Source organism: Neoarius graeffei, chromosome 3 (genome assembly GCF_027579695.1).
Source record: "Neoarius graeffei isolate fNeoGra1 chromosome 3, fNeoGra1.pri, whole genome shotgun sequence".
Lineage (NCBI taxonomy): Eukaryota > Metazoa > Chordata > Actinopteri > Siluriformes > Ariidae > Neoarius > Neoarius graeffei.
The window spans coordinates 63,698,714-63,722,096 of NC_083571.1; the positions used below are offsets into that span (position 1 = coordinate 63,698,714).

The following is a 23,383-nucleotide window of genomic DNA, read 5'->3' on the forward strand; positions in this document are numbered from 1 at the left end:
ATTACACTGTGTGTGTGTGCTGTTCATTAATTTTTTTCCCTTATAAAATGTTCATGATTTATTTTGTGCGCTTAAGATGCTGACTTTGTGCACTCATTAAATTTTAAATAAAATGGCAAATTAAATCATTTAATAATCACCTCACCCTGTTTGGAAACTGACGAGACCATTAACTAATTACCATAATACTACAGTTAAGAGGCTACTGTGTATCTCATCTCATTATCTGTAGCCGCTTTATCCTGTTCTACAGGGTCGCAGGCAAGCTGGAGCCTATCCCAGCTGACTACGGGCGAAAGGCGGGGTACACCCTGGACAAGTCGCCAGGTCATCACAGGGCTGACACATAGACACAGACAACCACTCACACTCACATTCACACCTACGGTCAATTTAGAGTCACCAGTTAACCTAACCTGCATGTCTTTGGACTGTGGGGGAAACCGGAGCACCCGGAGGAAACCCACGCAGACACGGGGAGAACATGCAAACTCCGCACAGAAAGGCCCTCGCCGGCCACGGGGCTCGAACCTGGACCTTCTTGCTGTGAGGCGACAGCGCGCACCACTACACCACTATGCCACCTCGCTACTGTGCATATTTATGTATAATTTAAATAACATCTGCATATTCCTTGTTACATTTTTCATCCAAGGAAATCACCTTGAAGTAAGAAAAGAAATATTCCCCAACCTAAATGTCTCCTACACCCGTCCTCCCCTGGATAATCATATGCACTATGTAGCACACAAATCTAGGAAACATAATGATGGATTGTAAGTAAATCGTAAACATCTCACCCTCATTAGGCCACTCTGGACAAGTCCCAAACCACACACTGTATCCACTACACAGTACAATTCTTCCTCACTGATCACACTCATGGTGTGTTGTGTTGTATAGTGACACTGCACCCCCTAATGGTGGGTTTGATCTCCATTCAGTGTAGTGTAGAAGGGAACATCTTCCATAGCAACAGTGCTACATAGCAACATCATTCTTTAATAGATGGAGTGTGTGTGTATTTAGCAGCAACAGATTGAGAGCTCCCACTCTGTGTGTGTGGCCTTGTACAAAACAGTTTCACAAAAGGTTTGATTCAGTGCCCACACACGAACTCACTTCCTATAGGAGAACCTGGAAAAGAAGAGTGAAAAGAAAGACAGACAAGTAGAAAGAAAACTATACAGACAGAGAGGAACAGCAAGAGAGAGAGAGAGAGAGAGAGAGACCAAAGAAAGACAGAGGACGTGTAAGTGGGTGCATGAGTGAACGTGAAATGAAAAACTAAGAAGAAAGAATGACAGTGAGAGAAAAAGTGAGTGGTAGAAAATAAAGAAAAACAACAAAGACACACAGCAACAGAACAAATGATATATGAAAGGTTAGGGGAGATGGAGTGTTCAAGAGGGGTGTGCACACAGAGCGCAAAAGATGAACGAAGAAAGAATGAAATAAAGATATAGAGGACATGGACAAAAAGAGGATAGACAGTGGAGAGAGAGAGAGAGAGAGAACAGAAAAAGATTAGAGAGACTGAAACAAAAGAAAATGATAGAGGAAGGATGGAAAGGGATTAAAATACAGCAAGAGAAAGGAAGAGTGTGAAAAGGGACAGAGGAAGAGTGACAGTAAGAAGGGAAGACAATTCTCACTTCCATGCTTTTAATTTTACGTCTTCACTGTTACTCAGTTTCCATATATGGGCATTCTTTGATCTTCCAAAATAAACGTGTGCATTCATGATGACTTGTGATGTCACAAAATCTTACTGACCTGAATTCAGACGTACTTGCTGAGAGACAGCATGGAGTTAGAGCACATTCACCTCATCCTTTCTGCCCCCACCCCCCTTAAAGAACAGCTGTACTGTAACTCCATGCTGACTCTCAGTGAGTACATCTGAATTCAGGTCAGTAAGATTTAGTGACATCACAAGTCCTCATAAATGCACGCATTTATTTAGGAAGATCAAAGAACGCCCATATATGGAAACAGAAATATTAACAGGAACAGTGAAGATGGAAAATTAAAAGCATGGAAGTGATGACTGTCTGTCTTTCCCTCTTACTGCGTCACTCTTCCTCTGTCCCTTCGGACTATCTTCCTTCTTCCTCCGTCTAGCTATCCTTTTTTGTCTCAGTCTCTAATCTCCCCCCTTCTTTCTTCTGGTATTTCATATTACTATAAAATATTCAGATTAAAGCATACATCAGTACAAAACTTTTAAACCAGAAAAGACTGATGTGACACACACACACTTCAGCACAGTGAATTTTAATTACTACCATGCTGAATTGGAAAACATGCCCTGTAACATCTGGTGTAAATCACTACACAAATGGAAGGGTTGAAACTGAGAAAGAAGAGTAAAAAGCATCACTGAAGTCTCACTGAGGAGGTCGAGATCTTTCTGTTTAAATGGAAGTGATCATTACTGTGTCATGCAAGGAGCACGTTTCACACTCCAGCCTTATTACGCTTTTATCACAAGTCGTCAAACAGGGGAGATGCAGTGTGCAGCGAAACATGCTCAAAAAAGTCGCAAGCCACAAGGAGTCGAGTGTAACAGACCACATTTACTCTTAAAAAAAAAACCAAACAAAAACAAACCCTTAACATTAGTGTATCAACAGAACACGTCATATTGAAAGAGGGAAGGAAAAAACGTACACAGCTTTGTTTGAGCCAATTTGCACAGCAGTTTTAGTGGTAATAAAAATGCACACTGCATTTTCAGAATAAAATGTAAATAAGAGTTTTAAGAATGAATAATAATCAGCATAAAGAAAAATTCCTGAAAATCTAACAACTGATCATGCTTAAAGAAGCAACCAAGTAATTAAAAGAACACTCAAATCAAGTTACGGAACAGTCAGGACTTAGACACCAAAAATCACAGGCATCTTTATTTTTAAATTTTATCAAACCTGACTTATCAATTGATTGAGTTACTAATATTAAATCTGATCTAGTTGTGTCTTGAGTCACAAAACATTTGCCAAGTGCGTGTACTCAGTGCATGGTCATTATTCCAAGCATGTCTGGAGAGAAGGTTCCATCGATCAGTGATGGAAAGGATGACGCTTCAGTACTGGGTGTAGAGGAGGAGAGGAAGGTGGTTCAGTACTGGGTGTAGAGAAGGAGAGGAAGGTGGTTCAGTACTGGGTGTAGAGAAGGAGAGGACGCTTCAGTACTGGGTGTAGAGGAGGAGAGGACGCTTCAGTACTGGGTGTAGAGGAGGAGAGGAAGGTGGTTCAGTACTGGGTGTAGAGGAGGAGAGGAAGGTGGTTCAGTACTGGGTGTAGAGAAGGAGAGGAAGGTGGTTCAGTACTGGGTGTAGAGAAGGAGAGGAAGGTGGTTCAGTACTGGGTGTAGAGAAGGAGAGGAAGGTGGTTCAGTACTGGGTGTAGAGAAGGAGAGGAAGGTGGTTCAGTACTGGGTGTAGAGAAGGAGAGGAACGTGGTTCAGTACTGGGTGTAGAGAAGGAGAGGAAGGTGGTTCAGTACTGGGTGTAGAGAAGGAGAGGAAGGTGGTTCAGTACTGGGTGTAGAGAAGGAGAGGAAGGTGGTTCAGTACTGGGTGTAGAGAAGGAGAGGAACGTGGTTCAGTACTGGGTGTAGAGAAGGAGAGGAACGTGGTTCAGTACTGGGTGTAGAGAAGGAGAGGAACGTGGTTCAGTACTGGGTGTAGAGAAGGAGAGGAACGTGGTTCAGTACTGGGTGTAGAGAAGGAGAGGAAGGTGGTTCAGTACTGGGTGTAGAGAAGGAGAGGAAGGTGGTTCAGTACTGGGTGTAGAGGAAGGTTCAGTACTGGTACTGGGTGACAAAATTAGATCATTCGATAAAGCGAGCGATTCAAAGAACGTCTATGGGTCTTGAACTGCTTGATCAATAACCGTTGCTGTATTTGCCTCCAAATGACCAAATCCTGGCTGGAGATCTTTCTGAAGTATCCTGTGATACCTCCAGGCCCCGGTGCTCCATGGCCTCAGTCCTGATACTCGGTGTACTTCTTGGCCGACCCGTGCACTTTGCTGGCCGGGTATTTGAGCCGGTTGAGGGCCATCTTGCGCAGCACGGCCTGCGGCAGGTCCACGCGGCACTTCTCTGCGAGCTCCACCAGGTAGATGAGCACGTCGCTGAGCTCCTGGGCCAGATGCTCGCGCTCAGACTCGGTCCAGTCCGGTAAGCCTTCCGGCACCTCCCCGCGCCACTGGAACAGCTCGGACACCTCGCCCACCTCCCCGACCAGAGCCAGCAGCAGGTTGCGCGGTTGGTGGAACTGATTCCAGTCGCGCTCGTCCGTGAACTCGCCCTGCATCCGGCGGATGTCCTCCAGACTCGGCTCCGGGCTGAAGCGGAATCCCTCGGCTGCTCCACGGTGGCCATTTGGTCTCATGTGCACCGCGGAATTTGTTTTATTTTCAGCTGCGCTCGCGGGAAGAAAACCGTTTTGCTTCGTTTTTTCCATTGTTAATATTTAATTCTTAAAATCACTAAAATTTAGTAAAAATACAAACCAAGTTTAAAAACAAACCGGACAACGCGTGAATCTCCCGCCACAGCAGCACAAAACGGAAGTGACGACATATTAAGCGCCGGATATGTACACCAGAAAAGGGGACGCCAACTTCACTTTCAGCTATATTATTATTATTATTATTATTATTATTGAATTTGTTTAATTTCTAAAACAACACACAAATAAAAATCACTACGCTTACAAAATTAAATATGGAATTGTTCCTATGAAGGAAAAAAAACTACATTTCCCATGATACTGTCAGTTTTCACAACACAAACATGGCCGCCTCCTGTTCGGGAAACAGCGCAATGCTGCACCGATGTGTTAAATTTAAACGCATGTGTAATACCCATCCGAGCGGTGGTGTGTTTATTAGGAGGATATGGACGTCTAGGTCTAAATGCCAACTTCCGCCCAAATTACAGAGTAAAAGGTAAGAACCGGATTAAATCACGTTCAAAATCATTTGCACGGACAGTTAGCGTAGTGGCTAAGTTTGTTTTAGTAAAACATTTCATTTGCGCTTTTACCTGCTGATGTTTTTAATAAATCCACCAGCTTAACAGTCTTGTTCTCTCAGTTTATAATGCCGGAGCCGTTCTCCTGAAATCGTGAGTTCTCTAGAAACAGCAGCTCTGACAGTAGTTCCGGCTACAAGCTAAATCACACGTTTATATTAACGCGCTATCGTTTCTATAGTAACAGGGGCGTGTATGGAGGACTAAACCCAGTAATAAACACATTTTTACAACACGTTTCTTCTTCTTCTTCTCGTAGCCAGCACCACTGATGACATTTTAACAGTCCATGATTGGTGTGTCTAGGGCATTTAAACTTGGTGGAGCCCATCCCTCTCCAAACTTGATCAATGGACAATTTTTAAAGTAGCCAGTTAACCTAACTGCTTGTCTTTAGAGAACGACCAGAGCACCCAGAGGAAACCCACCCAGACACGGGGAGAACATTCAAACTCCACACAGAAAGGCCCCCGTCAGCCACTGGGCTCAAACCCAGAACCTTCTTGCCGTGAGGCGCCAGTGCTAACCACTACACCACCATGCTGCCCTTTTAAGTGCATATCACGGGTAAATTCAGGAGCAAGATTAATGTAATTCTCCTATTTTATATTAAACTTTGGTCAAATATCTGTAACATTCTGCATTCTCTGCAATTTTTTTTACCTTGCGCAATACCAGAAAAATTCAGTTGAAAGCAAGCCATTTGAGGCGAATTGGTCCGCCTCTGAAAAAACTTGGCATTTGGATTTCCCGGGAAACATTGATTTTTGTGGCGTCGCGTGCGGGACGCCGCCCTCTGAATCCTGGTTTGTTTATGAGAAAACGACCTGGTAGTTTTCTGCAAATTTCTTCAACATTATCGCGTAATTATTAAAATGGTTAACAGATCACAGGTGATTGCTCTAAGACAATGAGGGAGGCTCAGCCTCCTCTAAAAATGACGAACATCGTGTAGGATGAATTGCGCTAGGCTTATGTTATAGCCGACCTTATAACATTGCTATTTCAGATCCAGAATCATAGAAGTATATGTGCTCAACCCACTACAGTGCGAAATCATTCCGTTATAACTTTCCCCAGTTCGCCTAATGTGTGCGTGAGTTTTTTCCCCCTCGTGACAGCGCGATGCAGCCCAGCCTCAGTGGATTGGGAGCTATGCGCTTGTCAGTCTCAAAATGCAAGGCGGTTATTGGACAAATACTGCGAAAACGCCCGCCCACGGAGTCTCACGGACTCCCAGCCTCAATGGACTTCAACGGCATTTGGGAGCTCTGCGCTTTTCAATCTCAAAATGCAAGACGGTTATTGGACAAATACTGCGAAAATGCCCGCCCACGGACTCCAAGCCTCACACAGGAGGGACATGGCAGTTTCCGCGAGGAGACTGGTGATTGGTGAAAGCGGCCGGATATTTTCTTTGATTGACAGCTCGTTTTAAATATAGACAGGCAGCGGTGAATTTCAGTTCAGTCCCATGCGGATTCGCGAGTGCTGTGGTGTATTGTAAGAGATCAGCTTACATTTCGATTTCATTCATTACATACGGTTTCTACCAGCTTTTTTAGTTTGTATATATTTTCATTGTAAATAAAGTGTAAATATAGTGTTGTCAAGTTTGCTATCTTAGTTCCAGAAATTTTGTTTATCTGAGTGACTGAACTTGAACTTGAGGGGCTAGTCAGCTAGCAAGAAAGCTGCGCACGGATGCCAAGCATTGCTGATTTAATTTTGGCAAAGCCATTTGCCAGTCTTCCTTTCGAGGAAAAAATAAAAATTAAAGAGCAGGGTAGACCAATGCCTCAAATTGACTTGGTGAAAAAGGTAGGGAATAATACTCGTTCCTTTCAGCTCTCCTGGTACGAGAAAGTGAATTGGCTAACAGCAAGTGACCCACATCAACAACAGCAAATAGGCTACTTTAGTAATATGTCATGGATGGACCAAAATATAGAATCTATTTAAAATGTTTATGCTGAGTATATTATATTGGAATATATATTTCTCTGGATATGAATTAAACAGGTGGCACGGTGGTGTAGTGGTTAGCGCTGTCACCTCACAGCAAGAAGGTCCTGGGTTCGAGCCCCAGGGCTGGCAAGGGCCTTTCTGTGTGGAGTTTGCATGTTCTCCCCGTGTCCGCGTGGGTTTCCTCTGGGTGCTCCGGTTTCCCCCACAGTCCAAAGACATGCAGGTTAGGTTAACTGGTGACTCTAAATTGAGCGTAGGTGTGAATGTGAGTGTGAATGGTTGTCTGTGTCTATGTGTCGGCCCTGTGATGACCTGGCGACTTGTCCAGGGTGTACCCCGCCTTTCGGCCGTAGTCAGCTGGGATAGGCTCCAGCTTGCCTGCGACCCTGTAGAAGGATAAAGCAGCTTGAGATAATGAGATGAGATGAATTAAACACAGCTACAATTTGGAAAACATTTTTAAACAAAAACACAGCCGAGAACATTTCACACTACAGACCTGGATTAAAAGTGAAGGGTTATCAAAATTGTCAATAAAACATTTCTCAGTCAAAATAAGTAAAATATAGGGAAAGTGTCATTGAATGAAATGTGTGGCACCCAGCTCTATGTTTGGGTCCCCAAGGTCAGTGCTTGTGCCTATTCCAGAACACTCTGCTGTTACTGCTGAGGTTCCTGACAAAGAGCTGCTTTCAATAATGATCAATTTTTAAACAACATGCCACAATTTTAAAATATAAAATGTTAAAATATACCAACCCCCCCCCCCAACACCACCATCATGTATATTGGACAGTAGGCTAATGGGCCAAAAGAACCTGTTATTTCACAGTTTGTGACCCTGCCAACAATCAGCCAGATCAGAGGCAAGAGTATGGGCAAAATTGATGTGTTTTTTCTTTTTTCTTTTAAAATCTGGAAATATCGTAACCAACCAGCCTCCCCTGTTTGAAAGACTACCAGCCGCCACTGTAACCGATGTATCGTAGGAGGGTGTAGCAACACCAATCTTGACGGGATTAGTACTCATCGTTTTCCAAAAGACCGGACAATGAGAGAGAAATGGGAGCACTTGGTCTACACAGGCTGTGCACTGAAACTGTGCAAGCTCTCGCAGCCTGCTGGTGCTTCCACAGGTGACGTCACAAATCTGGCTCCAGACTCCCTTGGGATTTTTCCAGACGCGTTTTGTTCATTCTCATCTCATCTCATTATCTCCAGCTGCTTTATCCTGTTCTACAGGGTCGCAGGCAAGCTGGAGCCTATCCCAGCTGACTACGGGCGAAAGACTGGGTACACCCTGGACAAGTCACCAGGTCATCACAGGGCTGACACATAGACACAGACAACCATTCACACTCACATTCACACCTACGCTCAATTTAGAGCCACCAGTTAACCTAACCTGCATGTCTTTGGGCTGTGGGGGAAACCGGAGCACCCGGAGGAAACCCACACGGACATGGGGAGAACATGCAAACTCTGCACAGAAAGGCCCTCGCCGGCCACGGGGCTTGAACCCGGACCTTCTTGCTGTGAGGCGACAGCGCTAACCACTACACCACCGTGCCGCCAGACGCGTTTTGTTATTTTATTTTTTTCTGCTGTAGACAGATGGCCTTGTGCAAAATTACCCTTCTGGATGAGTGTGTAAAGGCATATACTTTCATAAAAAAAAACAACACCACAAAATTGGTCCAGAATATGCACTTTAAAGCATGTTGGTATTTAATAAAAGAAATCAGAATGCTTGATATAGTGAAGTTTTCTGTCAGGAGAAGGAGTCTCCAGTACGAGTGATTCGTAACTGTTTTCTGTCAAAGTTTCCAAACAGATGACTTTACGCTTTTGTTTTTCATTTATTTGACAAATTAATCTCAATTAAAATCGCTATCTTCAAAATATCTCAAAGTTACTTTTTACGGGAAAGTTCAGATAAGCCATGTTTAAATTCATAGTATATGTGTTACTATAGAGTTTTTTTTCACGCTCCTGAAGAAGAAGCCTTTATTTGGTCACATGTACACTCAAGCACAGTGAAATTCCTCTTCTGTGTTTAACCCATATGAAGCATGCACACATTCCCAGAGCAGTAGGCGGTTATGCTACAGTACCCTCTGGTTAGGTGCCTTGCTCAAGGACATTTCAGCCATGATACAGAGGATAATTTTTCCTGCCAGTCCCAGGAATCGAACCGGTAACCCTTTGGGGCCAAGGCTGCTTCTCTAACCTTCAGGCCATTCAACCTCTGCTTAACAAACTAGTGGTGTCTCTCAAATCACTTGCTTTGCGCTGTACTACTCAAGAACATTTAGGACCATGAACACTCAAGCTCTGTTTTGTGTACCAGTGATCTGGATTTGCTAGATTATTAAATATTTATGAATGTAAGGTCTGAGTTTTCAATCTGAAACACAGTCAATGACGGCAGAAAGTTTTAACAGAGACAGTGAGCATCAGTGTACTTAACATTGCTGAGCACCAAAACTACTAAACACTTTAAGGTTGAACTCAAAACCTGAAGATGGGACAGGGATGTTTTGACTTGGGCGTGCCGTCTAATGAATGTCGCTTTTATATCTTTCAGATGTACTGTATATAAGATACGCAGCAAGTGTGTGAATAATGGCACCCGTGTCACCCTTGTATGCAAAATCACCCTCCAAGTATAAACCGGGGTCGTCTGCTTCTTCTGGCTTTGAGTGTTTTTCTTAGAACAACAAAACACTTCTGAGTAAACTGGTAAATCAGTGCAAGATCTGAATATTCCTTTGGTTTTTAGTCATTTACAGTGGTGCTTGGAAGTTTGTGAACCCTTTAGAATTTTCTATATGTCTGCATAAATATGACCTAAAACATCATCAGATTTTCACGCAAGTCCTAAAAGTAGATAAAGAGAACCCAGTTAAACAAATGAGACAAAAATATGATGAGATGAGACAAAAATATTATACTTGGTCATTTATTTATTAAGGAAAATGATCCAATATTACATACTGTATCTGTGAGTGGCAAAAGTATGTGAACCTCTAGGATTAGCTGTTAATTTGAAGGTGAAATTAGAGTCAGGTGTTCTCAATCAATGGGATGACAATCAGGTGTGAGTGGGCACCCTGTTTTATTTAAAGAACAGGGATCTATCAAAGTCTGATCTTCACAACACATGTTTGTGGAAGTGTATCATGGCACAAACAAAGGAGATTTCTGAGGACCTCAGTAAAAGCATTGTTGATGCTCATCAGGCTGGAACAGGTTACAAAACCATCTCTAAAGAGTTTGGACTCCACCAATCCACAGTCAGACAGATTGTGTACAAATGGAGGAAATTCAAGACCATTGTTACCCTCCCCAGGAGAGGTTGAACAACAAAGATCACTCCAAGAGCAAGGCATGTTATAGTCGGCAAGGTCACAAAGGACCCCAGGGTAACTTCTAAGCAACTGAAGGCCTCTCTCACATTGGCTAATGTTAATGTTCATGAGTCCACCATCAGGAGAACACTGAACAACAATGGTGTGCATGGCAGGGTTGCAAGGAGAAAGCTACTGCTCTCCAAAAAGAACATTGCTGCTCGTTTGCAGTTTGCTAAAGATCACGTGGACAAGCCAGAAGGCTATTGGAAAAATGTTTTGTGGACGGATGAGAGCAGAATAGAACTTTTTGGTTTAAATGAGAAGCGTTATGTTTGGAGAAAGGAAAGTACTGCATTCCAGCATAAGAACCTTATCCCATCTGTGAAACATGGTGGTGGTAGGATCACGGTTTGGGCCTGTTTTGCTGCATCTGGGCCAGGACGGCTTGCCCTCATTGATGGAACAACGAATTCTGAATTATACCAGCGAATTCTAAAGGAAAATGTCAGGACATCTGTCCATGAACTGAATCTCAAGAGAAGGTGGGTCATGCAGCAAGACAACAACCCTAAGCACGCAAGTCGTTCTACCAAAGAATGGTTAAAGAAGAATAAAGTTAATGTTTTGGAATGGCCAAGTCAAAGTCCTGACCTTAATCCAATGGAAATGTTGTGGAAGGACCTGAAGTGAGCAGTTCATGTGAGGAAACCCACCAACATCCCAGAGTTGAAGCTGTTCTGTGTGGAGGAATGGGCTAAAATTCCTCCAAGCCGGTGTGCAGGACTGATCAACAGTTACCGCAAACATTTAGTTGCAGTTATTGCTGCACAAGGGGGTCACACCAGATACTGAAAGCAAAGGTTCACATACTTTTGCCACTCACAGATATGTAATATTGGATCATTTTCCTCAATAAATAAATGACCAAGTATAATATTTTTGTCTCATTTGTTTAACTGGGTTCTCTTTATCTACTTTTAGGACTTGTGTGAAAATCTGATGATGTTTTAGGTCATATTTATGCAGAAATATAGAAAATTCTAAAGGGTTCACAAACTTTCAAGCACCACTGTATGTTACACATACATCGGTTACCAATATAATAAATGTTCATGTTACTGTAGTCCTGCGTTATAAATCTGGAGTTAAAAAAAGGTAGCGCAGTCAGGGTCGCAGAAAATTCATGTCCGTCTGGGGATGTTGTCACCAAAAGTTTGGGAAGTGCTGATTTATAGTGAACAGTGTAAGTGATATTTTCCTCTAACAGAATCACAATGTGTGTTTTATTCCTTACACACGCCATTAATAATTTATGAAGATACATGAACTGTAGCGTGTAAACAGGGATCCAAACATTTCATCTTGGTGATGGAGGTTTAGATTCAGTTGTTGTAGTTAACACCAATAAATTGACACTGAATTCTGTTTTGTACATACTGTTCAAGAAAAAAGGGTATTTTTCTTTGATTACACGCCTGTATGTTTTGTTCACTCAAAAGTGCTCCTCAGATGGTGGGCGTGGTTGCCTTGGAGATCCATGCACAGATTCAGGCCACATCAAAGTTGTTCTCAAGCTCACGTGTTGGATTCTCAGCCCCACCCAATTCACATGTGTCGTTTTTCGACGCCTCACTTCCTGGCACGCTTCCGGTGAGCTTATGAATATGTACTGAGATATACATATTGGACAGATATAGTTGGCAAATATGCTCATGAATATGTAATGAGATGTAAATTTGACATACAATTGATGAGCATACTTATGGATACGTAATAATGAATATGAGACAAACGGGTAGTGAATACATGAGATGTGCACATTTGACAAATCGTTAGTGATTGTGCTCATGAATACATAATGAGCTGCACATTAAACATAGTTGGTGAGTGTGCTCATGGATATATAATGAGATGCACATTAGACAGAAATAGTTGGTGAGTGTGCTCATGAATATATAATTAGATGCAGATTAGGTATAGTTGGTGAGTGTGCTCATGAATACATAATGTGGTTATGCAGATTAGACAGACATACTTGGTGAGTGTGTTCATGAATACATCATGAGATACAGATTAGACATAGTTGGTGAGTGTGCACATGGATACATAATGAAGTATGTAAATTAGATGAACATACTTGGTAAGTGTGCTCATGAATACTTAATGAGATGCATATTAGACAGACATCGTTAGTGAGTATGCTCACAAATATGTAATTATAATGATTTAAAAAAAAAAAACATTCTTGATGCCCTGTAGGCCAATTGGCCTGTCAGTTGTCAAGCTCTTACGAGGTTGTCTGCGTCTATTGAGTGGATGTAACCGACTTAAACAGTGCATTAGGAAAATATAGTGTGAGAATATCATCTCCTGTAGTGTGTAGTTTTTACTTCATTGGTTTACTACATGAACTGACATCCGTGAGCAAACCTGAGTTACTGAAGCCAAATATCTGCAGCTGGAAACATAGCAGCGCTAAGCTAACTACTTTGCAAACATCAGTCCTGTGTTTGGTTCGCTGACTGGCTTCACGAATGTTGCTGATTTTTTTTTTTTTGTCCCTTTCATTAGAATTGCTGACTGACTCCCTTTGAGAAAGAGGGGTTACTATTGTGTTAGGATGTTGAATTCATTGCTGTGATCGTGTGTGTGTGTGTTGTGTTTGCTAAGGTTCTGAACAGGAGGTGTGTCGAGGCAGCTGTAATGACTGGTCTCGCCCTCAATTGCAAAATCAACACAAAGTCTCTCTTCGACAGGAAACACTACTTTTACGCCGATCTCCCAGTGAGTGTGATTAGATTCGAGATTACTGAGACCTCATCGACTCCGTCTCCCTAATGATGTGCTGTTCTATTCCTGTACTATCTTTCCCTCCTTTTTTCCCTCGGCCCTAACCACCATTAATCTATCCTGCTTCTCGTTGTTTTTCCACATCTTTACTCTTTTTGTAGTTTTTGCTTTTCTCCCATCAACCATCCATCTTTTTTCTTCTCCGTTTCTTTATCTATTTTATTTCGTCTTTTCTTCCATACTCATCTATTCATTTTTTTTACTAATTCATTTTTTATTCCTGTAATGGAGTGTGTGTAGATCAGACATCTTTATAATCTGATTCTAAATTTTGTGTGTGTGTATATATATATATTAGTGCTGTCAAAAATGTCGCATTATCGCGTTAACGTGACTCAATTTTAACGGCGATAATTTTTTTATCGCGAGATTAACGCTCTGTGACATGATGTAGGTTTTTCATAAGCTTTTGAAACTGCCAGGAACTTGGAACAGAGACTTTGCTTAGAAAACCGATAGCAGCTAGACTGTAATGTCACGCCCGCACAGCCAGAGTCCTCTGCCCTCCCCCCAAAGAACCAGCACGGGCAGCTCGCACTGCCGCGCCTCGGGACGAAGAGCCACGGTGCTCGGCTTAGGTTTCGTTTTCCCAAAGGCGGCTCCAGCCCGACTTTGCAGTGGGTGTGACAAGACGTGTTATACGGAGCCGTAGTAACTCGTCCCCTCACTTTTAATTACCCGAGCGCACGCCTTAACGCAAAGCATGCGCACAGGTTATAACTCGTGCGCGCGCATTAATATCTCATGCACACGCCTTATAAGTCGTTCCCACGCTTTATTTTTTTATTCACCATGTCCCCTCTACGGCTCCGTAGTGTTATGCTCTGCAATAAAAAAAAAAAAAAACATTGGTACAAAGCAAGCCCATTCACTTTTTTATGCTGATAAGAGAATTACAATGGTTTTTCATGTGACAAAAATGTGTGATTAAATTGCGATTAATCGCAAGTTAACTATGACAGTCGCGACATTAATCAGAATTAAATATTTTAATCGCTTGACAGCACTAATATATATACACACGCGCGCGCACACACTGTGTGTTTCAAATTCATTCTCAATCCTTATATGTCCATTTTAAAACTAACTAACAGGAAATTCAGGGTTTACAGGTGATGTTTATCAGAAGTGTGTGTGTGTGTGTGTGTGTGTGATGCTTTTAGGCAGGTTATCAGATCACTCAGCAGCGAGTGCCCATTGCAGTGAACGGATCTCTGAGCTTCAGTTATTTAGGGGGGAAGAAGAGGAATGAGGTGATGACGAAGAGCGTGAGAGTGAGACAGATTCAGCTTGAGCAGGACAGCGGCAAAAGTCTCCATGACGATCAGAGGAGCCGAACGTTCATCGACCTGAACCGCGCCGGTATCATTGCTTACATCACTGCTGTACTCACCATTCTCTTTGTCAGATAAAATTCTCCTATTCACCTCCTCTCTTTCTCTAGGTGTGGGTCTGATGGAGGTGGTGATGGATCCTGATATGTGTTGTGGTGAAGAAGCAGCAGCTGCAGTGCGAGAGCTTCAGCTCATTCTTCAGACTCTCAGAACCTGCCAAGGAAACATGGCTGGTGTGTAAAAAAAAAAAAAAAAACCACACACACACACCATTACTGTCACTTGATGTAAAAATGTTTTTTCAAGAGCTCTGCACAAATGAAAGAGTCTCCTCAGCTCGTATTAAACCATAATTTTCAACACCAAGCCTTATTCTTCCCTCTTGTCCTGTCCAGTAATGTGATAAATTGACTTTCCTAATTTCATTAGCCTTAAATAAAGAGTTTCTAATCAGTTTCATATTTCTAATTACTCTGGTCTTCGAGGTTCAATCATATTTATTCACATTGGGCTTTAATGAGAGAAAATAATTAGTTTCTCTCTTCATCATGAAAAATTCTCCGTGCTCCAGTTTAATCAAAAAGCCCCACAAGCAAACGGTTTGTTTGTTTGTCTTTGCTTTATTCCCCCCATCCCCCCATCAGCACATTGGTTCGGTTTTTCTGGTCTTACCTCCTTAATGCACCTGATTTTATGCAAATTAATTCTGTAATATTCAGATTTATGCGCAAGCCTCGAGTAATCGGGGTGGCTGCGCTGAAGGAAAAGTTTCAAATGAGTTTTCTCCCTCACTCAACTGCGTCAATGCAAACACAAAAGTCGTGCTTCAGAGCTTCTCGTCACATCCCCTGACCTTTCATCACGAATAAACAAATTCGCATAATTTAATACTGTTCCTGTCATTCTGGTTCGTGGTAAAAATGAAAAATGAACCTGCTGTGTTTAAAGACTGTGCCAGATTTGTCAATGTGAAGTGTGTAACCTTTTAAGGAAGGGGGTGGGGCTTACTTTTTTTTTTTTTTTGGACAGTCTTTTTATATTGCATGCACTGCACGCAAAGGTATTCATGAGCATCGAGCAATGAAGCGCGTATGCAGAGAAACTATATGAGCACTTCACTTTGGCGAGTACTGAGACACGTGCACTTCATTTAACCAGGGAATACGTTTTACTTACAATACATGGCACCTCATGCGCTCTTTTTTTTTTTTTTTTTCTCCATGACGACGCTAAAAAGACATGGTTTCAATCCCATAAAACTCAACAGACGACAGCAGCAAAGACAAAAAGAGCTAAATAAAATTTCCATATTGCACTTAATACTAAGCAAGTTTCTCAGCTCAGGACCAGTATCAGTACTGACGAGGACAAACATCAGTCTGCTGTTTTAAATACAGTCTTGATGAGCATGTGTGTCTCGTCTTATCAATACTTGCACTATCCAGTAAAAGATGCAGTAAAATTATAAATCGCACAGTCCAGGTATAAAATGGCAGCTGTGGAGCAGTGCAGTCTCGCTTTAGACTTCTAGCAGAGCTTTCAGTTCTCTCGGTCTCTTTCTGTCTCCATGCAGAGGGACAGTTGCGAGTGGACGCTAACGTATCTGTCCATCATCCCGGAGAGCCGCTTGGCATTCGCACTGAAGTAAAGAACATCAACAGCGCTCGGTTTGTTGCCAGGGCGATCGGTAAGACTCTAAATATCCATATTATACAGTATATGTATTTGTACTATTCTAGCATAATACACACACACACACACACACACACACACACACACACACACACACACAGCTGCAGGTCCTCCATTTTCTACACCACCTCTGGAAAAATGCTGTGTGTGAGAGCTCCAGATAACTCTCTCTCTCTCTCTCTCTCTCTCTCACACACACACACACACACACACACACACACACACACACACACACACAGCATGCCTCCAACTTGTTACATTTTCTCCACTAATTATGAACAAATCCTCTCCTCCTCACTGCAACACACACACACACACACACACACACACAGAGTAGCTCTTTATGTATTTTGTGAGCTTGTTCTAAATTTTTATGACTCCAAGTCTATTTCAGATTAAAGTGTGAAAATTTCTCCCAAAAGTTCTCTGATGTAATATTTGAAAACTTGAATTTTAATCAGCAGCTTTACTTGGACAGTACACTCGTTACAGTCCTAACACACACACACACACACACACACACTCATTGCAACTACACACTCATTAGTCCTAACACACTCGTTATAACTACACACAGTTCTAAACACACGCACTTGTTACAACTACACACTCGTTACGGTCCTAACACACACACACACACACACACACACACACACACACACAACTATATACTTATTACAGTCCTAAACACATGCACTTGTTACAACTACACGTTCATTATTGCTACACACTTATTACAGTCCTAATACACACATTCATAACTACACACTCGTTACAGTCTGAGTAAAGTCATGACTTTAGGGCTGGATATTTGTATAAACAGTTGAATATTTTACGAGTTGTCAATTCTTTCATCCCTCATATTACGTTCAGCTCAGTGTAAGTGTATTTTTTTTTTCCCATTAGGACATGCGCATTCAGTTATTACTGAAATTGCTCCCCCCCCCCAATATGTATTAATGTCCTTTAGATTATGAGATCCAGAGACAGATTGAGGTTCTGGAGAGTGGAGGGACAGTTCTGAACGAGACCAGAGCTTTCGACAGCAAAACCGGGTAAAGAAAGCAAATTATAATGCAATACACACCTGTAATGGGAAAAAAACCTCAGGGTTCACACTCTGTGCTTGAATTTGTCTTGAGACATTTTTAAATATGTGCTAGGATTAACACACACGCAGTTAAAAGTGTTTCATAAACTGCTAAAAGGGTGTCAAGTCTCAAAGGATTTCGGTTATGACACTTAAATTTAATCTCTCTTTCTTGTTAGAACGACAGTGCCAATGAGGGATAAAGAGGGTCTACAGGACTACAGGTGAGTGCTGCAGAGGGGTGTGTGTGTGTGTGGTAACAGTGAAGGGAAGAGAGAAAATGGAGGAAACCTTTTAGCAGAGAGAATAATAAATAATGGTTAGACAAAATAATAGATATTGTGATCAACGATGTCACAGTATGATGGATCTGGTTTATGGGTCTGTCTCAGAAACTGGGTACTGTGGGGGTACCCCACTAAATATACTCACAGTCAATAAACTGTACGGTTTTGAATGGTGATGTTGGTTTTAATTTGAAATAAAATGATGAAAGAAATAATACAGATAAAACTAAATCTTTGATGTGAATACTCTATTCAGAATTTGGCAAAAATTCTGCAAATTTGTGGAAAAATGGCAGCTTGATCTGGGACATGATAAATGGTTGACTACATCGTGTTCCCTTAAAAAGGTTGTAGTCCACTGAAAAGTCTACAGTTATCAATAATTGTATTTTAAGTTGTAACTTTATAGACCTAAGGATTGGTGCGCTCACAGAATAATCATAACCGTAATAAAACATCATGCAAAATATTTGATCACCGTTGTAACTCCATTTTCCGCATACCCAAAACCAATACGATCGTGTGTTTTGATCTAAACGGAAAGCCTCAGGGTCAAGGTCACTACCTCACCAAAAGTTGTAACTTAAAATCACTACACCATATAAAAATTTAGTTATAAATCTGCAATTTTGTTTTTTAAAATGAAAGTTGAAAGTTAGGTATAGAATATGTTTCTTACAGAATATGTTACAATGGTAGCTGGTCTTGTATGAATTTCTGAGCTATAAAATGAGTTGTAGTCTATTTTTTACCGTAGCATGTTATTTGTGTGCGGGGAAGGACACACATTAACAATTTGCATGTGTAGAATGGAATTTTCCACTCCAACAGTTAGAAGTTGATCGTGCTTCCATTTGCGGTCTTTCTGTTACGCGGGTGATCTGTTCGGACGTTATCACTGAAAAGGTGAGTTTTGACAGTTTTATTTTGTTTTAGTCTTGCAGTATAAGGCAATAGAATGTTTCTTTTTCATCTTACTTTCATAGTGTTTCATTTCGTAGTGTTTGCGTATTTTTAGCCAATATTTTGCAACCATGGTCAATTTAGATCGAACTTTTGATAGAATCTACGGCCAGTCATTTTGCGATGAGGAGTTAGAGAATTTAAAATTTTTCACACTTTCGTAATACGGAAACAGCCACGTCATAAATGGTCCCTCCTTATTACGATAGTGAGCTTTTAAACCATAAAATGGGAACAAGAATGATTTTATTACAATAAGGTGGCCGACCATTTAATTTCCTTTCAGAAGCGATAATAATAACGGACAGAGCTGAGTTACTGGAACCATGCCTGCAGTTCCTGCCACTGCCGACTCACCTGCCTCCACGCCTGTTGTTCCTGTCACTGCCTCCTTGTATTTAAAGCCCCTCTTTCACATCAAGGAAAAATCACATTCATTCTATGTGTCAGGAGTTCTTTGTATGTAATTGATCAGGATGAGAAAATGGATCGTATTGACGGTAAGCATTATTTGAAGGGTCATTAACAGTATCACTGATACTGCTTATATTTCACTGTCATTTTGTAAGCAAACAGTCCTATTTCGCCATATCAAATACCCAAACTGTATCATATTATTCATATTTAAGTGAATAATCAATTCAGTCATCACAACTTGGCATTTTTAACCCAAGCAATCAAAAAGAGGAAATTTATTCAATATTTTCACTCATCTGTGAAGGAGGGGCTTTAATTCTTCATGATGTAGTTATTTTATATGTAAATCAATTTTACAAAAACATTTGAATTGTAATCAAAATATAATTTAACTTTAAGTTGTGAGAATGATTACATTTTAATGCAGTGTGTAAATCTGCAACTTGGTCAGATGTGATATAAGTAATGATATCTTCACAGTAAAAAGAAACGTTAAAAAAAACACGTTTCCATGTTACGCTAGTGATGAAAAAAGCAAATAATTGAATAAATCAATGGGATATCGTGTGACAGTTTCAAACTTTTGTCTGTGTATTACTATTATGCTAATTGATAATTTAGTACAAAATAAAGGGTGTATCTACATGACGTCCTGCAGGCACAACAAAGTAAAGTTTAATAAAGTGTATGATAACTGATGAACATTCGAAACTAAGGAGTAAAATTTAAAAATAACGATAACAAATGTTTTTGTTTTTCTGTCCAATAATTGCATTTAAAGAAACAAATATGTACAGAAAGATATTCCTGGGTTATTAAAGAGAGTTTTTTAAATGCATACATATTCCCATGTTATGCGAGTGAACTTCAGAACATCGTTAAAATTTTCCACAGTGGAGGCCAGATAAAGCAAGATGCTACCTTTATTCTTATTAAACATGACAAAAGAAACATTGAGTGTTAAGTAAATGCAAAAAAAATAGAAAAATTATTTTTTGACCATAATGTCCCAAATGAGAGACCAGTTTCTGAGATGGACCCCTATATAAGAAACAAATACATTAAAAAAAAAACTTGCTGGCAGCAGATGTGATAAGTTTTTAATTTATTTTATACATTCCTTTTTTCTTTGGCCTTTCAAGTTGGTCATATACAAGTTCATTTTATTTAAATATTGAATGAATGCATATGTAGTGAAAGTTCATTATGTCTACCTATTGAAACTATTCTTTAAATTCGTTTCTTAAGACAAGGATTTTTTAAGATGTTACCTTGACAGTTTCGGCGATAAACTTCCGCCTTCTTCAAAACAGTCACCAGATGTCGAGTGGTGACGTGCCTTATCAGCTGATGTTACTCTGACAGCAGGAGGCGTGAACTACCTGTCAAATTGGGCGGGACGTTCACGCCTCCTTAGAGTAACATCAGCTGATAAGGCACGTCACCACTCGACATCTGGTGACTGTTTTGAAGAAGGCGGAAGTTTATCGCCGAAACTGTCAAGGTAACATCTTAAAAAATCCTTGTCTTAAGAAACGAATTTAAAGAATAATTGAATGAATGCAATCGAAAAACAGACCTTTTCAAAGATGAATAATAACACTTGTATTTAAACAAACAATTAGAATTATTTTTCTCTCTTTCCTTCTTTGTCTTTATCTGACCGCTCTGTCTCTCTTTCCCCTTCGCTCCCTTAGGTTCATGCCAGAACCCAATCTTCCTCCTCTGTTCATTTATGAAGGCGTGTCCTCAGTGCCAGATGGCGTTGATCCTGCCCACGTGGTCATGATAGACAGATTGAAGGCTCAGTTACCTGAGCTGCCCGGAGTGAAGAGGATGAGATTAATGAAGGAGTACGGCATCCTGCCAGAACACAGCTTCACTCTGGTGGTGAGCGACAGACAGACAGACAATAGAGACAGACAGACAATAGAGACAGACAGTGACTTCAAAGAGATCTTTTTGAAATTCAGGATCAAACGGAATAAGAAATCTTGGCATTTATACTTTATAACACATCAACAAGCAGAACGTCAGTTACGCAGCATTTCAAAGACAAAGCAGTGTGAAAATCATCTGCAAGCATTTTCTTCTTCCAGAATGAAGATGGATTGATGGAGTTTTTCGAGCGCGTGGTCCAGAAGACGAAAACGGAACCGAGGAAGCTGATTGGCTGGGTGATAAAGGAGCTGATGGGTCACCTGAACCAACAAAACCTAAAGGTTACACAGAGGTGTGTGTGTTCATTTACATATAGTCCATAATATTATCAGCTGTGCAAAGTTATTCTGAAGCTTCCTGCTTCACTTCACTGTTCCCATAGCAACAACTAACCGTGGCAATAGAGAGAGGTCATTAATGCTAGATGCTCACATCTGAATAAACTGAGTGAAGTGTGAGGAATCTGTCTGCATCACACTGAAGGGAAAAAAAATCTCCATGATGCCATGTTTAGGATCTGAGTATCTGTGCTCATTTGTCTCTCAGCCCGGTGTCTCCCGAGGCTCTTGCACAACTGCTGAATCTTCTTGAATCTGGTTTCATCTCGTCCTCTGCTGCTAAAGTGGTGAGTCTTTGCTCTTGGCATCTTGACAGCTTCCTGTTTTCCATGATGTACAGTATGATTTACTCTACAGTTATACTTGAGTCTCAAAACATACACCGCGTACTTGATCTGGTACGTAGAGGTTTGTAGGAAAGTAAAATCTGAAATCCGATCCAATTTTACATTTAACCCAAAATGGCTGCCGGATTTATATCTGTGGGGTAGGTGCTTTCTTGCCCAGGAGTAAAGTATACTCGTTGCACTCGCGGCAGGTATTCCAGGAAATGTGGAAGACTCCGGAAAAGCGTGTGGAGCAGCTGGTGAAGGAACTGGATTTAGGGTTGATCAACGATCGAGAGGAACTCCTTAAGATCTGCCAGAGAGTGATGGACGCTCATCCTGATCTGGTGAGGTTTGACAGACTGTAGTAACACCCAATCTGAAATACACGCCTGAGACTCGGTGTTATAACAAACCTGAGATCTAACAAAGACTAACAGCACGTCATCGTCATTGCACACTTCAGTAGAACATCACACCTCACTGCTCAAATAACACACCTGACCTCCCTCACACGGTGGTGTAGTGGTTAGCGCTGTCACCTCACAGCAAGAAGGTCCGGGTTCGAGCCCCGTGGCCGGCGAGGGCCTTTCTGTGTGGAGTTTGCATGTTCTCCCCGTGTCCGCGTGGGTTTCCTCCGGGTGCTCCGGTTTCCCCCACAGTCCAAAGACATGCAGGTTAGGTTAACTGGTGACTCTAAATTGACCGTAGGTGTGAATGGTTGTCTGTGTCTATGTGTCAGCCCTGTGATGACCTGGCGACTTGTCCAGGGTGTACCCCGCCTTTCGCCCGTAGTCAGCTGGGATAGGCTCCAGCTTGCCTGCGACCCTGTAGGACAGGATAAAGCGGCTAGAGATGAGATGAGATCTCCCTCACACACCTGTCGGAGATTAAAAGCTGCAAATGAACTGAAATACTTCATCCGCTCCACGATAGAAACAAGACTTAACCATAAACATCAGCATCTGTGGTGTTGAATTTCCTTCACTAAAACTTGTGGTGGTGTTTCTGCCCTCCAGGTCCAGGTGATCAGAGGGGGCAATAAGAAGGTGCTGAATAAGCTCATGGGCGCCGTTCAGAAGGAATCCAAAGGCCGAGCCGATCCAGTCCAGCTGAGGAACATCCTGCAGGAAATGACATCGTGATTAAAACCCAGAGTGCCTCAATACCAGTCTTCTGAGAACTGATCGTGTTTAGTTATACAATTGAACCTGGAATGCTTTAGTATGTTTCTGCTCGAGAACCTCACAAAAGCCTCAGTGATGAACGGAAAGGTCGAGTCAGGGATGTTGGAGCAGAAACTACAACTCAGCATAATTTGTGCATATTAACATGTTCCTGTTTAGTCTCGGTCAACATGAATGTCTTATTTATGTGTGTATAAAGGGCTTTAACAAGGACATGTAGAAGTGAGTGTATTGATATTTCTCTGGAGATAAAAAGTGACTCACGTTTTTAAAAAAAAAAAAAAAGGCCTAACCTTATTTTTGTTTCAATCATGTTTGATAAGTAACTCCTGGCCTTTAATGACTGATAATTAAGCATTCAGTGCATCTGTAATTGCACAGCGATCATGATGTTATGAAGGGAATAAGAATCAGAAGAGGTGAACTGTCGAGCTGGAAATGACATTTCAGCTTTGTTCCAAAGTCCAAGATAATAACTTTGCATTTGATATCAATTCTGTGGATCTGAAAGCAGATGGGGGGCTAAAACTTTGAGCACAGCAAGAGATGGGATAAACGCTATTATAAAAGTGATTGTACATCTATAATATGA

At 41.4% G+C, this 23,383-nt stretch overlaps 2 protein-coding genes across 2 annotated transcripts; one reads left to right on the top strand and one right to left on the bottom strand.

Annotated features, from left to right (window-relative positions):
• Positions 1-2,261: 2,261 nt before the first annotated feature.
• dctpp1 (dCTP pyrophosphatase 1) lies at positions 2,262-4,592 on the bottom strand. The gene has a single exon (XM_060915959.1). The coding sequence runs from the start codon at positions 4,471-4,473 to the stop codon at positions 3,991-3,993; it is 483 nt and encodes a 160-aa protein (XP_060771942.1). The 5' UTR covers positions 4,474-4,592; the 3' UTR covers positions 2,262-3,990.
• A 185-nt stretch (positions 4,593-4,777) lies between these two features.
• gatb (glutamyl-tRNA(Gln) amidotransferase, subunit B) lies at positions 4,778-23,004 on the top strand. The gene is made up of 13 exons (XM_060917120.1): positions 4,778-4,960; positions 11,866-12,016; positions 13,037-13,150; positions 14,380-14,578; positions 14,661-14,783; positions 16,124-16,237; positions 17,213-17,297; positions 17,512-17,556; positions 20,697-20,889; positions 21,099-21,232; positions 21,487-21,565; positions 21,817-21,951; positions 22,624-23,004. Exons 1-13 carry the CDS (start codon positions 4,806-4,808, stop codon positions 22,747-22,749), a joined length of 1,653 nt encoding a protein of 550 aa, XP_060773103.1. The 5' UTR covers positions 4,778-4,805; the 3' UTR covers positions 22,750-23,004.
• The last annotated feature ends 379 nt before the right edge of the window (positions 23,005-23,383 follow it).

Bases quoted from the DNA above. Each gene is read 5' to 3' on its own strand.
- dctpp1 (XM_060915959.1), bottom strand. From the start codon at position 4,473: ATGGAAAAAACGAAGCAAAACGGTTTTCTTCCCGCGAGCGCAGCTGAA.
- gatb (XM_060917120.1), top strand. From the start codon at position 4,806: ATGGCCGCCTCCTGTTCGGGAAACAGCGCAATGCTGCACCGATGTGTT. The intron at 14,579-14,660 runs GTATCATTGCTT...CTCTTTCTCTAG, and splicing joins CATCGACCTGAACCGCGCCG to GTGTGGGTCTGATGGAGGTG. The intron at 21,233-21,486 runs GTGTGTGTGTTC...TTTGTCTCTCAG, and splicing joins AACCTAAAGGTTACACAGAG to CCCGGTGTCTCCCGAGGCTC.